The sequence below is a fragment of the Nicotiana attenuata genome, unplaced genomic scaffold (genome assembly GCF_001879085.1).
Source record: "Nicotiana attenuata strain UT unplaced genomic scaffold, NIATTr2, whole genome shotgun sequence".
Taxonomy (NCBI): Eukaryota; Viridiplantae; Streptophyta; class Magnoliopsida; order Solanales; family Solanaceae; genus Nicotiana; species Nicotiana attenuata.
In genome coordinates this window covers 31,310-48,217 of record NW_017674628.1, presented here as the reverse complement: position 1 = coordinate 48,217, position 16,908 = coordinate 31,310, and the positions used below count along the sequence as shown (strand labels likewise).

Sequence of the window (16,908 nt, the reverse complement as noted above, 5' to 3'; positions counted from 1 at the left end):
ACTTAAGGCTTGCCTAGGCGTAATAGTGATGTCCTAGAAGCATGATATCTATTGTTGATTAGAAGTGTAATAAAACAGTAAACAGTTCTAAACAAGCGATTTGGATCCTATAGGCATGCTTTCTAAACCGTATTGATAAAAGGAGTAGGTTGTTTAAACTGATTCAGAACAGTACGAGTCAAACTGATTTTTAACTTAATTCGTTTTAGATCCTATAGGCATGATTTCTATTACAACTAATTTTTATTCCTACAAACATGGTATCTAAGTATTCAAGGCAATTTTGGTCCTATAGGCATGGTATCTAATTGAACATGAAGTAGAGTAGGCAGGATTTATTTGATCACAGCAAAATTACTATAAGCATGATTTCTATTAAAATATCGATTTTAATCTTATAGGCATGACATCTAATTTCGAAGGTGATTTTAATCTTGTGGGCATGATATTTGATGATAGCCATTAGATCCTATAGGCGTGATATCTAAGTGTGGAAGTAAACATGCAGAATTTTATTTAACAGATCCTATAGGCAGGATGTCTAAGTGTGGAAGTGAAACATGCAGAGTTTTATTAAAAACAGATCCTATAAGCAGGATATCTAAGTGTGGAAGTAAAATATGCAGAATTTTGATTGAAACAGATCCTAGAGGCAGGTTATCTACCTTTAAAACATGCATAATTACCACATCCCTTTTCACTAGCCAACCCCAATATTCGTTACAAATTATTACAGACCAAATACTTAAAATTACAAAAGAAGTGCAGAAATAAGAAACTACAACCAAAAGAATCCTGATCTTGACTTCTTGTCTGAGTTATATAATTAATCACTTCAGATGCCCGTGGTGTTCAAAGCCTTTCTCATACCTGGGTGTGTCAAAGTTTTCTAAGGGTCTCAAGGGACCCTGGGCAGTGCTTACACCCAGTTTGCATAACCAGACAAGAATGAGTGCAGTGTGGAAGGGCCAGCCCTTATGTGTCCAAGTTCAGAGGGAACTCAAGAGTCCCAAGGCTAGGCTCACACAAGAGGGGCAGAACCTAGGTTCTGAGAATATAGTGGAAGTGCAGGACAGAGATTGATTAAAACTAAGTTGGAAATAGTAAGCATTAAAGGGTGATTTGAAAACAGTAGTAGTATAGCTTAAAATACACAGAAATCAGTAGTTACACAAAGGGGTCGAGGGGTTTTGGGAATACATTGTATGAGTCATATGACCCCAGAGAGGGGCAGGTTTGGTCATGCACAGCAATAGATGATGCTGGCCTGCCCACAAACCAACCAAAAGAACACAAACACATAGAGGGATTTTGGGATTCATAAGTCAGCAAATCACATAACAAGCGACTGATAGCGTACATTCATAGGGAAACATTAGTCGAAAAGGAGAAGGGAACATATTTCAGCATACTAGTAATGTAAATAGACTGCAAAAACATTGGCAGAAGTGAGCACGAATGAGAAACTGAGGCAACTTAAAGAAACACATTGTTGTTGAGACTTAAGAGTAAACTAGGACATACCAGTAGAGAAGCAAAGTGCAGAAAGGTAAAGCAAACATGATTCCACAGTCTAGCCTTGGCTTTCAGCCGGCTAGACAAAGTAATAGCACAAGTAGCAGTAAAGAAAGAGAGAGTTTTAAGTGTAAGTGTGTGTTTTTGAACTCAAGTTCAGTAAAGAAAGAGAGAGTTTTAAGTGTAAGTGTGTGTTTTTGAACTCAAGTTGTTCGTGTCTTTTGAAAGAAGAGAGGGTGGGTATTTATAGCTTTTGAAAACGAGTGATAAGTAAGGTAATCAGTAAAGTTTTAACACAAACATGGAAACAATCACAAGTCCGAATCAATTACACAAGTGATTCCCTTTAATTAAGGAATCATGGCTTAACGGATACTAACAGGTTTCAATTAAGGAAAGAAAATCAGTTTGGGACATATTGATTATTGCCATATAAGGGGCAGTAAAAGCATGAAGCAAACAATCAAGTCTAAGTGCAGAATATGCTTATTTTGGGAAAGGATTCAGCAAGGTAAAATATCACAGTAAAGGGAAAGGAATCAATTAATTTTAAACAGGCGAGTGAAATAGGGTTCATAAAAGAAAAGCTTTTGCAATCAGTCACAAGATCAATCAAGGAAGAAACTTCAGTATATAAATAGAGTGAACAGAAGCATCAAACATGCGAGGCCAAATACATTGGCAAAAGAGATAACACAAACATACAATAGTGACAAAAATAAGCTAGGATTCAGTAGTAAGGAAAATATTCGAGGCACAGTAGTCAAGTAGGTCTAGTCACATAGAATCAACAGTGAAGAAGAACATAGTATCAGATAAGAGAAATCAGAAACAGGTAAAGGTCTCACAGTAGTAATAGGTGAGAAAACTTCTAAGAAATTTAGGGCTTCAACAGTAGTTGAGTTTAAGAGATGGTAAGAACTCAAAATCAAACAAGTCAGACAAGGAAAAGATAGTCAGAAACAAAGAACAAGTACATATTTAAACAAATAATTTCCAGAATTCGGATAAGACTAAAAGGAACTAGGGTTTTTAACATGCTGAATCAAATAGAAGGAAAGAATAAACAAGTTGTTTGAACATAGCGAAAATCACAAACAACATTAAAATCGGGAAGAGGTCTTTAAAAGTTAAGAGAAACCCTAATCGTTGAAAAGTGAAGAGTCATTTTGAAAGAAAAGTCAAAGAACCTTCGAGAAACACTTAAAAAGTTCATAGTAAGCACAGATCTAAGATACATCTGAAAGAAATCGAAAGGTCATAAAGATTAGGGCTTTAGAGAACCCACAAAAGTGAGAAAGACTTTGAAAGTTAACGATCTAACCAGAAAAAGTCAAGGATCTGCTTTGAAAGGCCATGAGTAGCCGGAGAAAAGTCATGGATGGCCGGAGAAAGGCCATGAACAACAGTCGAGCAAGGACTGGACCAGAGTCCTTCGAGGTCCGGCCATGAAACCCCAAAACCAAACACCTAGGAGCCATAGGAGGCTGATACACGTCTCAAATGACCACGAGGGGCCATGGATTAGGTAGGCATTAGGGTGGATTAGGGTGGGATTAGATGGCGACTGCTAGGGTTCATAAGGGGTTGCAGAGAGAATTGAGAGAAGAGGGGAATTCAAGGGTAGCGTTTGGTGGAAAATGGGTTAGGTTTTGGGGTCGTTTAAGGTTAAAAATGGAAAGGACTAATAGTGGTAGTTGATCTAAATGATCAACGGCCAGAATTGAAATGGTTAGGTAGGGGTCCGGATTGGGTCGTTTAATTGGGTTAGGGGTCGGGTTTGAATAAGAATTGGGCCGGGGAAATTGGGTTCAATTTGGGGTTAGATTTAGGCTAAAATTGAAATGTAATTGGGCTATTATTTAAATATCTAATTTTTCCTTTTAAAATTATAAAAAATAGTAAATCAATTTTTGGTATTAATTTGAAAGCACTAAAATGATTTATGATATATAATTGACACTTTAAAAATATAGGACTTAGTTTTATGAATATGAACGCAATTAAATCTTAAAAGAGGCTAATATTGCAATTATGCACTTTAGCTTTGAAAAAAACTAAATAAATTTTTAAAAATATGCAAAAATTGCCTTAGCTATATTTTAGCATAAAGATGAAAATTCAATAGATGATTTATGAAAAATACTAATTTTGGAAATGATTATTGGGTTTTTATGGATAAAAAAGGGAAATAAATTGATTTAAAAACCCTTTAAGATTATGAAAAATATAAAACACTTGAATATGCTTACATATGCATATATATACCCTTTTGAAGTTATTTTGAATATTGAAAATATATAGGGAAAAATTTGGGTGTCAGCACCCCCCCCCCCTCATCTTCTTCGTTACCCCTCTCATCAGAGCCCTCTTATCTCTTCCTTTTTCTTTTGGTTTTTTCGATAACACTTCCCCTTTCCTTTTAATTCTTTTTCTATCTTGACACAAAAGAAAACTCTTTTCCTCTTCCTCTGTATGTTTCGTCGTTCATAGTTCCAAAGCAAAAAAATTTGAACTTAAAATTGAATTAGTAAAATCCATGGTATTTCACAACAAAGGAACCAAAACTTAAATAATGAGCAGCATAGGAACAAGTTTTGACTTATCGGTTACGATATTCTCGCCAGAAGGCAAAGTATTTCAGATCGAGTATGTTGGCAAAGTCGTCGATAACAGTGGAAACGAGTTATTCAGTGGTGCTAAGGTTCTATGGTTGAGCCACACTTTGACCATTGAAAATGATGGCTTGGGGGTTTGGGCAGACTCCATTTGAGCAGCACGATTTGAGAAGACTGCATTTGAACAGGACGATTGAAAATGTAGAGTTCTTTGAGAGAGATGACTGAAAATGAGTATTTTAAGGTCTTTAGGTAAAAAATAATCAGTGGCATGTTATTGTAATGCACGCGCTATGATTCAACGGTCAGAGGTGTTTGTTAATTCACTTATGCTCAAGTTGAAGTATTCAAATATAAATTTTAAAAGTTTATTTACCGGCATAATAATTGGATATATGTTTAAGCGGCCAAGAGGCCTTTTTGCCTAAAATTTCATTTTAGGCAACCAATTGGTTGAGTTGCCTTGTTGGTAATAACTGTTATTTAATAAATGCTTTAAATTTAGGAATATTTACCTCCTATAGCAAAGGTTAACACCTTATTTATTTTAAATAAATGTCATTTAAAAAAAATATATTTATAGATACCTTTTAATGTTTATAGCAAAATATCTAATTTTTGTTACCTCCTACTCCTAAACCACTAAATACGCTATTCACTTACACTATTTTCTTTCTCTCTCTACTTTGATACATGTCATTCTCTTCCCCATTCCCTGAAAATACGATGCTCAATCTCAAAATTCCTCTCACCCATTTATTACAAGTTTACAACCATTGGGCAAAAACATCATTAAATCTGTACAAAACAAACCCTTAATTTAGGTTAATTTTCTGTATTCTTTGATTCTTTTAACAGAAGAAGAAGAAGAGATGCCGGCCCTAGGTTGTTGTGTAGACGTTGATGTTGCTTCCTCTCCTCTCGGCTATGCCTTCTCTCGGGATAGCTCTTTGGTAAAGCAAATTTCTTCCTGCTTGCCAATTTTATCTATACACACTGAGAACCCCTTCTACTTCTATATTCTATAAATCCCTCGTATAAAAACAATCATGCCCGGTCTCATCGTGAAGAAGCTTCAGGAGGATGAGTCAATGTCTGAAGACGACTATTCGCCAGAAATTAAGGTTTGTTCTTGAACAAAGGCGACGGAGTTTGGGCTAAGCAACTGGATATTCTGTTAATATATTTCAATGTATTTTCATGTATTTTATTGTATTCATTGTCTTTTTTTCATTGTAATTCAATATATCTCGTTGTATTCCATGTATTTCATTGTAATTCATTGTCTTTCTTTCATTATATTTTAATGTATCCCGCTGTATTCTATGTATTTTATTGTATTCACTATTTCGCTATATGCCATGAGTGTATTCATATATTTTTTTAATTAATATAATTTATGTATTTAGATGTATTATATAGTTTCTCTGAAGATTGCTATATTTTTGGGATATTTTTCAGTTTAGAATCTTTTTTATAACGAAAAATACAAAATTTGTGTGTTATAATTGAGTTTGTTGAGTTATATTAGGAGTCTATTATGTTAATTGGTTCACTTTCCGTTTAAAGACAGTGTAATCCCCTGTTTCACGCCGTGAATATAGTTGAAGACAGTCGAATACAATAATCTGTCCAGCTGTAATCCCATGTTTCACGGCTTGAATACAATCGGATACACTCGAATACAACAACTAATTACCTGGACTTCCCTGATTCACGCCTATTTTTGCTACTGTATTCATGACTACAGTAGCTTAAATACATCTACTACATCTTATAACAACAGAAAACGTATCTACAATCCGTAATATAGCAAATGGTATCTATAGATAGCTAATTACCACTAAAAGATAGTGCTTTATGAAAATTTCTCTTAGATTTAAATAGACACACAAGTAGGACGTGAAACTTTTTTCGTCACGTCACTCGTACTGGCCACCTCTTGGATCACATGAAATGACGCTTGAAGAATATTTTAGTCGTACTAAATATATTTAAAAAGTAAGAGGATATTTGGCTAAGCTTATAAGCTAGTCAAACTGGTCTATAAGCGGGCCAAACTCGTTTATAAGTATTTTTTGACTTATTTATGCGTTTGGTAAACATCCAAAGTGTTTATAACCTAAAATAAGTCATAAATCATAAGTTGGTCACCAACAACTTATGACTTTTAGCTTATAAGCACTTTTAGTTCGACCAAGACTTTTATTAATTGATCCTTCGTAATATTTTCTAATTCACAAAATATTTTTCCAAAATAAATTTTCTAACTTCTTTTCATTCCATATTCATGATCTATCTTTTTCTTTACAAAGAAAGTGTTCGACTAGATCCTTGGTAAAGACATTTGTTTTGGAAACAGCTACCATGCCCATTTAAACATTATGACTGAATTAACCAAAAATATTTACTAATTAATCCTTTAAAAAGATAAAAGGAAGAGGGGTAAATGGAGTAGTCTAATGTCACGTGCTTAGTCGTTAACTAAGTACACGTACGACACTTGATAACTCGCTCACGATCTTACACAACTTTTTCACGTTTTTGCTATGCCAAGTCAGTCTTACTACACTGAAGAAAATTGTTAAAGGAAGTTTTGTATTAGAGAGAACTTGAATTTTTTACTTAGTGAACTACAAATGAATGGCCCCCTTTATATTCTAGTCTCCTAGGAAATAGTGTGTAAGTATTAATTATTATACAAGTCCTTAATATTTAAAGATAAGGGCTTTCTCCCGAATTCCCTGCAAACCTAGAAGATTCTTGGAACTTTCCTAGCAAATTTATAGGGATCTAGGGTCTTCTAAAGGAAATATCCATACTTCTCTAGAATCTTCTCACAAATGATAGCATAATATATGCCAAATAGTGCCTATGTGGCATGAATCACGCTTAACTCTAAGGGGTCGTTTGGTAGAGTGTATTAGAATAGTGCGGAATAATATGTATTAGTGTGGTGTATTAAAATTATAATGCATTGCATAATTTTTAAGAAAAATAATTATTTACAAAAATGCTGTCCATATTCTCTAGATTTAAGGGACGTTAACGACAATCTTGTCTTTAACCATACTAATACATGCATTAATAGCCTTGGTATTACTAATGTTTTCTACGCATTACTTATACATAGAATAATACTAAGTATGAGTTATACACAGATTGAAAAAATAATCGAAACAAGGTAAATGCATAGAGCTAATGTAACATCTCCAACCAAACACCCCCTAAAGTATATAACTCATGTCTATGTTTATGGTTTTCTCCTATTATCGCTATATACCAAATACGGGAAAGCCACCTAACGAAGAGGAAAAGGAAGAGAGGGATTGTACCTTTTGGCCTTTTCTGCGAGCTGCTTAGACGTTGTAGATAACAGAGTCGTCTTAGTTAGAGATTGGCCACACATTCATTACTACCAAAACCTTGAGTGGAACACAGGCAAAAGACGAGAAGGATGCAGCGTCTCGACTTGCCAATGATGCTTGTTTTGGTGGCACTGCACTTTGCCGTTGTAGTGTTTGGTGCCGGTGATGATGATTTTAGCAGAAACGACTTCCCTGCTTCTTTCGTTTTCGGTTCCGGTTCTTCTGCTTATCAAGTCAGTAATCCTATTTTGATTGCTCTAATATTGGATTTCTCACCATCCAGTTCACTACTTTAATTTGAAGGTAGAAGGGGCAGCATTTGAAGATGGACGGACTCCTAGCATTTGGGATACCTTTTCTCATGCTGGTCTCTTTTCTTTAATCCTTTCCCCCAATTTAATTGAATATTTATGTTCCTCTAACCTTAACACTACTTCACATTATGGTTATTTAATAAATCTACTACTCCTATCAAAGTTTGATAACGTAAAAAGAATTATGGTATTTTCTACTTATTCCAGTTTCATATCCATGTTATATAGATTAATAGTTGATAGTTGGAAAAATGCATGATGTTATAAAAGTATGCTGATTGAAAGAGTGAAAGGAAAACTTAAAAGGATTATTACCAAAACCACAATATTACCGGTCTGCTTCTAACAAGATTACAACAACAAAAACCCAGTAAAATGGTGAGGGGTCTGGGGAGGGTAGTGTGTACACAGACCATACCCCTACCCCGATGGAGTAGAGAGGTTGTTTTCGATAGACCCTCGGCTCAAGAAACTTCTAACAAGATTAAAGCTCCAAATTAAAATCACCATCCGGACCAATTAAAATTAGTCATTTCCAAACAATTTAATGTGATTATGATTATGTGGAAGTTTTTCGTTCCATAGTCAGACTATGTGGTTTCCTTCGGACAGCTGATTATCTCGGATTTAGGGACCACCATGCTTCAGATAATTAGAACAGCAAGTCGCATTAATTAAATCCAAGATTATATAATTTTCAGGTGCATACAATGGAGCAAATGGAGATGTAGCTTGCGATGCCTACCACAAGTACAAGGTATAGACTGGTGGAATAAACTCTGAGTTCACATAATTGATTATCAATTTTACTGCCCTCGAAAATTACCTGATTCCAGGAAGATGTACAACTCATGGTAGACACTGGATTAGAAGCCTACAGATTTTCCATTTCATGGTCGAGACTTATTCCGAGTAAGCTTTGTTATTCCACTGCTCAGGAACCTTACTTTATCTTATACTCGTGTTTTCTTTCTTCTCATACTTGAGTTTTTGTTTTGTTTAGATGGAAGGGGACCTGTCAATCCAAAGGGATTACAGTATTACAATAATCTCATCAATGAACTTGTCGGTCATGGTTAATACATTTCCTTGTACACAGTACTTTTCTATTTTTTTTCAGTTGAAAGTTTGAACATATTTTCTTGCTGTTAAGAGATCTGGAATCGCACGTTTAAAGTGCTAGTAAGTAAAACATCTAATAATTGGCTTTAGGGCTTATGTTATGCTTTTGTATATTCTCAAAATTGTAGGAATTCAACCACACGTAACACTTTGTCACTATGATGTGCCACAAGTACTTGAAGATGAATACGGTGGATGGCTAAGTGAAAAAATAATGTATGCTGAATACTTTCCACTTGTAATTCTTCGAAAATTAGGAGATATTCTACGACATCTGACTGATTTCAACTTGACAATTCATATTATCCTTTTAGCAATGACTTCATTGCATATGCGGATGTTTGCTTCAAGGAATTTGGTGATAGGGTTTTGCATTGGACAACTGTGAATGAGGCCAATGTATTCGCTTTGGGTGGTTATGATTTGGGATTTACACCCCCAGGGCGCTGTTCCCCACATGTTGGAATTGGACCTTGCTCTAGAGGCAACTCTTCAACCAAGCCATACATAGTAGCTCACAGTATGCTGCTTACTCATTCATCTGTTTTCAGATTGTACAAGAGAAAGTACAAGGTGTCATCATTGAGTTAATTTCAAAATAACTTGTGACTATTACTGAGTTCCCAAAACGAAATAACAAAAAAAAACACTAACATATTTGCAATGCAGTCAACACAGCATGGTTTTGTGGGATTAAATATCTTTGCATATCGGTTTATTCCTCATACAAATGCAACGGCAGATGAAGGTGCAACTCTGCGAGCTTATGCTTTCTACCTGGGTTGGTAAGAGCACAATTTCCTTTGGCCTATTAACATAACATCTCCTCAAATTTAAGATACTCTGCACTAAGGAACTACTTATTCATTTACTGCACAAATGAGTGGTTGTGCTTAATTATTTGGTTTCATTTTATTTCTCATCTCCACCGCAGGTTTATCAGTCCCTTGATATTTGGAGACTATCCTGTCACAATGAAGGATAGGGTCGGCTCGAGAATGCCCACCTTCACCAGACAAGAATCTGAGCAAGTTAAGGGTGCTATAGACTTCATAGGCCTCAACCATTATGCTACATTGCATGTTAAAGACCGGCCGAGTGCCTTTGAAAGAGATTTTAGGGACTTCAATACCGATGCAGCAATACAACTTGTATGTAAGTGGCTGATGCTACCTGAATAGAGATACTTTGACATTTGAAGATCATAATTGTCTTTGCTGATCACGTTAATCTAATGATAAAGTTCAGAAAATCCAAATGAGAGGACAAATGCCAGTTTTCTAGTTGATGTCATCAGTATTTCTCTGTTATGGATATGTTCATATCAAGAAATTCACTATTTTATCTCTTTAAACAGTTGAGCAAGGTGGTGTTACACCCAAAGGCGAGGTGAGGCTTGGGACATGCATGATCTTTAGATACACCTTAGTGTTATTTTATCTGTTATTCACAAGTTGTTTTGACTCAGTATCCATGGACACAACCGGGTCTCCAAGCAGTACTGGAGTACTTCAAGAAAACTTATGGCAACCTACCAATTTACATTCATGAGAATGGTTCGTCTCTCTCCCTCTCTCGACGCTTGTGAATATTTGAGTACATGAAAGTTGCTTTAGAGGCTTTGATAATTCAATAGAGCACAGAGCTTTCTTTGAACCTCATGAATCAGTGTTTTCTGAGAAGCTTAGCATGATTTCTGTTGGCAGGTCAGACGACACCACGAAACGCGACACTAAATGATATGGGTAGAGTAGAATATTTGCATGCTTATATCAGGAATTTGCTTGATGCTATGAGGTAAGCCCCTCCCACGTCATGGAAATTAACTATAGAATGTGAAGATTAACTATACAAATATGCAAGTTCAGACTAGTGTTCTTTTAACCGAAGACATAAGGAACAAGTCTATAGTTCTGCAGTCAATGAGTAATAGTATTGATCAGGATGTGTTTCTTTTTCTCATACTCTGTGGATTGGCTTTTTAACAGTTGTTGCCGCAGAAAGGTTTTGTATCTTCTAATCAATTAAAAAGTCATCTCTGTCCTAAAGTGTCTGAGCTGATCTTCAATAGTATTATTTTTTGGACGGAGGGTCTAACAATTATATTAGGTGTTTTTGGGCCTTCTTTCTGATCTGTTTGCCATTTATCCCTACAATGCCTTGTTATGATAGGAATGGATCAAATGTCAGAGGCTACTTCTCGTGGTCATTCTTGGATGGTATGGAGTTATTGGATGCATATGAATCAGCATATGGCCTATACTACGTGGATTTGGACGACAAAAATTTAACAAGATATCCAAAGCTTTCTCAACATTGGTACTCCAATTTCTTGAAGGGAAAAAGTCGCAAATCTAGTGTGAATCTTGAAATTGGGAAGGAAGTATCTCATTCTTCAGAGTCTGAATTTTCTTCATAAGTACCTTGTGGTTGTATCTCGACCTAACTATGGGATTCCTAGTTATTATTTCTGCCAGTCCTTGCATACAATAATCCATCAGCTGACTTTTCCTTCTAAAGTGGTTGCCTACTTTGGTGATATGCTATTTTTTCACGTTGCCATTTGTTCAGTGTAAAGATCAACCCCAATAGTGAAGTAGTAGTAGTAATTTGGATTTGGGGAGACCTCGAGGCTCATTCTAGTTCACAACTTGGAAAAGCAAGTAACTTAATAAGGTAACTATCATTAATTACGATCCTAAAACAAAAGGGCGTGATATTATAGATGTGATGCGGAATGCTGCAGCATCTAGCTGTTCTGATTAGGAGTGGCAAACGGGCGGGGCGGGGCGGGGCGGGGCGGATATGGTTCGGGTCGAAAACAGGTAATGAAAAAACGGATCAATTATCCGACCTGGCCCATATTTAATACGGGTAAAAAAATGGGTTAACCGGCGGATAATGGGTAACCCTATTATCCATGAATTCTTGCATATGATCACTTTTGGGAGAATGTTTAGTCTCCCTAACTTGAGAAACCCCCAATTTGAGGCTTTACAAATGTAAAAGTAGACCCATTGGTTATCCATTGGTTACTCATTGGTTATCCATTTTCTAAATGGATAATATGGTTCTTATCCATATTTGACCCATTTTTAAAAAGTTCATTATCCAACCCATTTTTTAGTGGATAATATGGGTGATTAACTGTTTTGTTTTAACCATTTTGCCACCCCTAGTTCTGATACTTGAAAGAGAGGAATCATATAGTTTCGACTGCGAAGGATTGAAAGTGGTTGGTTGATTTGTGTACCCGTAGGCATTATCGAAGTTACATTGTCTTGATCGTTGAGAAATAAGAATCCGGATTATCAAAGGATTTTATTTGTAATATGGAATGAGTCAATCATCTACTTTGGTATGTTATTGAACAAAAATGGTCCGTTCCGGCAAAAAGCTTGGATATTTTTTTCGTCGATATTTGGATAGTTAAATAGATATATAAGACTTGTAGTAAAGTGTTTAGCTCCGGCTTCGGTTCTTGTATTATCCCTCTTCTGCGACGCTGCATTTACCAAAAGATTAGCACAAAAGTTGCCCTGTCTTGCACCAGTTTGTGGTGGATATAGCGTTTCTCCTTTTAGAATAGGAATATGCAATTCTGAAGAACGATTCAGCTCGAGTAAAGTGACGTCGCCATGTCAGAGAGCACATTGCAGAGCGTCTGGACCTAATGTGTTTCTTGTGCTGTATTTTCTAGCAAAGTTCTCTGTCTTTTTAGGTTGAGATACTTTATGCACCATTTGGTTCGCTTCTTTAGAAGTCTACTAGCATTGATTGATCAAAGAGAGGAAAAGTTAAAGAAGTTGTTCTTATATTAGAGGGTTGCATCAGTAAGATAAGAATGACTTCTCTCTCAGAAATTAATCATGAATCCAACCTCAAACTTTTTCCTTCCAACCATCAAAGAAAATTTTCCATGCAAGGACTGAGCACTAGTCTACCTATTTGATAATCTGCACTTGACAAATGACAGGCGTTCTGGAAAAGGGTATGGAGAACTAGAAGCGTTTATCTGGGTAAATTCTTGGTATAATAATACTAGGTATCATGTTCATGAAAGCATCTACATATTCAACCCGTGTTAATCAATAATGGACAGAAAAGAGAGCGGGATTTATTATAAAGAGTATGAAATTTAGCCACAATATGTTACACGGCAGAACTTTTACATTGAAATATACATAAATATGGTTATTAAGAGTCAAACAATCGGATAAATACAGACAATAAACCAAGTCCTCCACTTGGAGCAATTATCACAAGCTCTAAAACTTGTTCAGACAACAAGAATCGGATACAAATCAGAAAGATATCAAGCCTTGACCTTTGGGCGCTTCACAATCATCACACTGCAGTGGGCATGGTGAGCACAGTAGTCACTGACACTTCCCAAAACAGTCCTGCAGGAAAATTTGCATTATGAATTATTACCAGGAAAACTCTTATCATCAACTCAATTAGGACGGAATGGATACAAAAGATTGATATATTGGGATTGAGAATTAGTTAATCGATTTATTAGCGGAAGGTGTGTAATTTGAGCAGATTAACTCGTGCTAAGCACCAAGCCTTAACAACAACAAACTCAGTAGCTTCCCACTAGTGGGGTCTGAGAAGGGTAAGATGTATGCAGTCTTACCCCTACCCTTGCCGGCAGAGAGGCCTAAGCACCAAGCCTTAAGAGGGGGAAAAAGGAAATGGAATAATGTATCTGCAACTAAAGGTCGGGCCATCAAATGTGTGGAATAAGGAAAATTTACCTCTTTAGAACGCCATAACCATGACTACCAACAACTAACATAGAGGCATGATGCTTCTCTACAGCGTCACACAAGACATTCCTAGCATCACCTTCCACAACCTCAACTACAACATCGTTTACCTGAAAACAATAAGATTGGTTAGTTGAAGATGATCACTGATCAGTTGTGAATTTGCAAAAATATGCAATCAAAATACTGATAAGATTGGAGATCACTGGATCAGTTCTGAAGATAATTTTGACAACGTATCCAGCAAAAAGATGACATGATCACAACTAGGGGTGGCAAACGGGCGGGCGGGGCGGGGCGGATATCAGCGGGTCAAACGGGTAATTTCAAAAAACGGATAAATTATCCGACCCGTATTTGAGACGGATAAAAACGGGTTTATCCGGCGGATAATATGGATATCCATATTATCCATGGCTTCTTAAATATGATCACTTGTGAGAGAATTCCTAGTCTTCCAAACTTGAGGAACTCCAATTTGAGGCTTTACAAATGTAAAAGTTAAACACATTAGTCATCCATTGGTTATCCATTTGGTTAACCATTTCCTAAGTGGATAACATGGTTCTTTATCCATATTCGACCCTTTTTTAAAAGGTTCATCATTCAACTCATTGTTGATGGATAATATGGGTGGATAACTTTTTTCTTTTAACCATTTTGCCACCTCTAATCACAACTATTTCTTCTAGAAAAGAATAGGCGAGTTAGACCAATAAAACAACCCACCTCTAAATACTACTCGACGACCAAAAAGCTATAGTACTAAAATCTAACATAGAAGAAATATTTGCTTGTAAGAAGAAAGAATTTTAAAAGGGAAAAATAGAACAAATACTGGACTTGCATTCTTTTATGAAAAGAACAAACATTTAATTTAAGAAAAGGTCAGGATAACTGCGAAAGTGGTATAGTATTTGTCTTAATCCTCAGCACTTTCTTTCAAAGAAGTGACTTCCTACTCTTTAGGAAGCAGATAATCATTCTCTATTGATTTCTTCCATTGGTTGGATCTTTCTGTCGCTATGGACTGTTAGCTAGACTAGCAAAGTCAAAACAGCCAAACTCTCAATGGGTACGGAATTGGTTCAAATCTTATTCTGGAGCAAAAGTTGTGTAATAAAATTAAAAGAAAAATTCTTTATTTTAAAACAAAAGTTGAATACCGATTTAGCAGAACAGATCTGCTTAGCTTTTTCGGCAACCCTAGAAGAAATCTTCCTCAAATCTGCCTCCACATACGGCAATACATCAGCACCTCCTGCAATTAAAACGATCTCATGAATTCATAACCAGGCAATCCATTTCTAGTAAAATCGGAGATATAGAGCACATTTAAAATTGAAAATTTTTAGCTGCTAAGCTCATATTTCAAATAAAACATACATACCAGGACCGGCGAGGCCGATGGCGGAAGTAGCAGTAGGTTTAGCATGGACGATGAGGAGCTTGAAAGGAGCAGCGTGGGAATTAGGTGAAGGGCCAAAGAAGTGATCCAAAATCCACTCTAATGCATAAAAACTGTGTTGGCTGTCATCTAGCCCCACCACCATCACCGGTTTCTCCCCCGCCGTCGCCATTCCAATTGCTCAATTGACTGAATTTCAAGCTTTTCAAACTTGACAGGGTTTTAATTGGCTGTAAGGGAATTTATTCTAACTGAGTAATTTCGAGCTCTAAGAACAGAAACCTTTTGATCTAATCTGTGTGATTTTTGTCGTCTTATGGTGGCGTACCAGAAATGAGAACTGGCTATGAATTACTCGTACGTACTACTTTACTTGCATAATTTACGAATTACGAAACGTGTTATGTACTGTAGGCATAACAGCCTCTGCGTACAGTGACGTGCAGAAGGATCTACACAGCACTACAAATTTTAATTACGGATATTCATAGATTAATGCACTTCCTTTCATTTTGTCTGTCAAACATTATTCGTTAAGAAAATGAACACGTGTTTCATTTCCTTTTTATGCTAATCCAGCCACTCCGTCGTCCGAATTGTAGTCTGGAGCGTCCTTCGCGGCGGACCGGGTCCAAGCCCTGTGGAAGGGGGTGCTAGAAAGGATGAGAGCCCCATTGTGCCAGGATCTTGCCGCTCCACGAGGCATTATCTACGAGTCGGGTTGTTTAGGAATATAGCATAAATCGGTGAATTTTGTCCAAGGCTAAATAGGGAGGAGAGATTGATAGCAAACAAATACCGCGAGAAAAGGATGAAAGGACTTTGAAAAAAGAGTCAAAGACCAACACTTCACCTCGTATATTTTCCAACATATATTTTATTAGAAATGTTACTCCTAATCTATTGCACTTTCTATGTACTTTCTAACTGTTTAAACTTATCATTAAGCAAAAATAAAAATTAATGTCCAAATTTGGTTAGAAAGTTTGAACTTTATACTTTGAATCCCTCGGTTCTTTTTTTAAAACATAGCGAGAAAACAAACAAGAATAAAGGAAATAGAGAACAAATAAGGTTTGAGATATTTACTATGCGTATCAATGGATATTCGAAACCGACTAAACCGATCGAACCGCATCGCACCGAACCGATTTTTAGGTTTCTTTTTAAGAAATCGTAGGTTTTTATATAAATCTATAACCGCACTGATAATTATGGTAGGTTTTTTATTTTATAAAAATAAACCGAAAAAAATACCGAACCCTACCGAATAAATTTTACATATGAAAATTATATTTATTTAGTAAGTTTAAAAATAATAATGCATTAAATTTTCTTTGGGCCTTGGAATTATATAAACTATTACAAGCCAACAATTAATTAAACTCTAAATACTAATTCCTAAAACCTATTATGCTACTTCTACTTAAACTAAGTTATTTCAAGTATCTTTATTAGCAAGACACAAAGTATTCTAGCGATTATGAGTAGCAAACCACAATGTATTGAATAAGTTTCCTTTCATATAATTAAGATTTATCTTTTTGAATATTTAATCTTCTATAGACTTTATACTTGAGTCCCAGCTTGTTATATCTTTCAACTCGTATGATTTATATTTTCTTTGCCTCTGTTTGATTTCTTTTACATTGCTGTAGAATAGTTGATGGATCTATACTCTAGCCATCTTTCTTTTTTCTTTTTTAATTCATCACCCTTTAAACAGTAAAAATGTCTAGAGAGTTTTGGTAAGCCCTCTAAAAGAATGTAAGCTATTGCGTTCATTAT

The 16,908-nt window shown here is 35.9% G+C and overlaps 2 protein-coding genes across 3 annotated transcripts; one reads left to right on the top strand and one right to left on the bottom strand.

The window, feature by feature from the left end:
- Nucleotides 1-7,407: 7,407 nt before the first annotated feature.
- LOC109219033 (beta-glucosidase 11-like) lies at nucleotides 7,408-11,491 on the top strand. 2 transcript variants are annotated; one of them, XM_019383435.1, is made up of 13 exons: nucleotides 7,408-7,734; nucleotides 7,805-7,868; nucleotides 8,517-8,572; nucleotides 8,652-8,727; nucleotides 8,819-8,890; nucleotides 9,066-9,153; nucleotides 9,252-9,510; nucleotides 9,607-9,722; nucleotides 9,872-10,092; nucleotides 10,295-10,326; nucleotides 10,406-10,493; nucleotides 10,644-10,734; nucleotides 11,110-11,491. In XM_019383435.1, the coding sequence occupies exons 1-13, from the start codon at nucleotides 7,591-7,593 to the stop codon at nucleotides 11,354-11,356; spliced, it is 1,554 nt and encodes a 517-aa protein (XP_019238980.1). In that variant the 5' UTR covers nucleotides 7,408-7,590; the 3' UTR covers nucleotides 11,357-11,491. The 2 variants fall into 2 exon arrangements, with proteins under 2 accessions (XP_019238980.1, XP_019238981.1); XM_019383436.1 differs by having other exon boundaries at nucleotides 7,643-7,734; nucleotides 7,809-7,868.
- A 1,541-nt stretch (nucleotides 11,492-13,032) lies between these two features.
- LOC109219034 (universal stress protein PHOS34-like) lies at nucleotides 13,033-15,564 on the bottom strand. Its single transcript, XM_019383437.1, has 4 exons — nucleotides 15,103-15,564; nucleotides 14,879-14,973; nucleotides 13,701-13,822; nucleotides 13,033-13,340 (listed from the first exon to the last, which is right to left on the bottom strand). The coding sequence occupies exons 1-4, from the start codon at nucleotides 15,290-15,292 to the stop codon at nucleotides 13,253-13,255; spliced, it is 495 nt and encodes a 164-aa protein (XP_019238982.1). The 5' UTR covers nucleotides 15,293-15,564; the 3' UTR covers nucleotides 13,033-13,252.
- Between the last annotated feature and the right edge of the window lie 1,344 nt (nucleotides 15,565-16,908).

Bases quoted from the DNA above. Each gene is read 5' to 3' on its own strand.
- LOC109219034 (XM_019383437.1), bottom strand. From the start codon at position 15,292: ATGGCGACGGCGGGGGAGAAACCGGTGATGGTGGTGGGGCTAGATGAC. The intron at 14,974-15,102 runs GTATGTATGTTT...TTTTAATTGCAG, and splicing joins CATCGGCCTCGCCGGTCCTG to GAGGTGCTGATGTATTGCCG. The intron at 13,823-14,878 runs GTATTCAACTTT...TATTGTTTTCAG, and splicing joins AGATCTGTTCTGCTAAATCG to GTAAACGATGTTGTAGTTGA.
- LOC109219033 (XM_019383435.1), top strand. From the start codon at position 7,591: ATGCAGCGTCTCGACTTGCCAATGATGCTTGTTTTGGTGGCACTGCAC. The intron at 9,511-9,606 runs GTGTCATCATTG...TTTGCAATGCAG, and splicing joins TGTACAAGAGAAAGTACAAG to TCAACACAGCATGGTTTTGT. The intron at 10,735-11,109 runs GTAAGCCCCTCC...TTGTTATGATAG, and splicing joins AATTTGCTTGATGCTATGAG to GAATGGATCAAATGTCAGAG.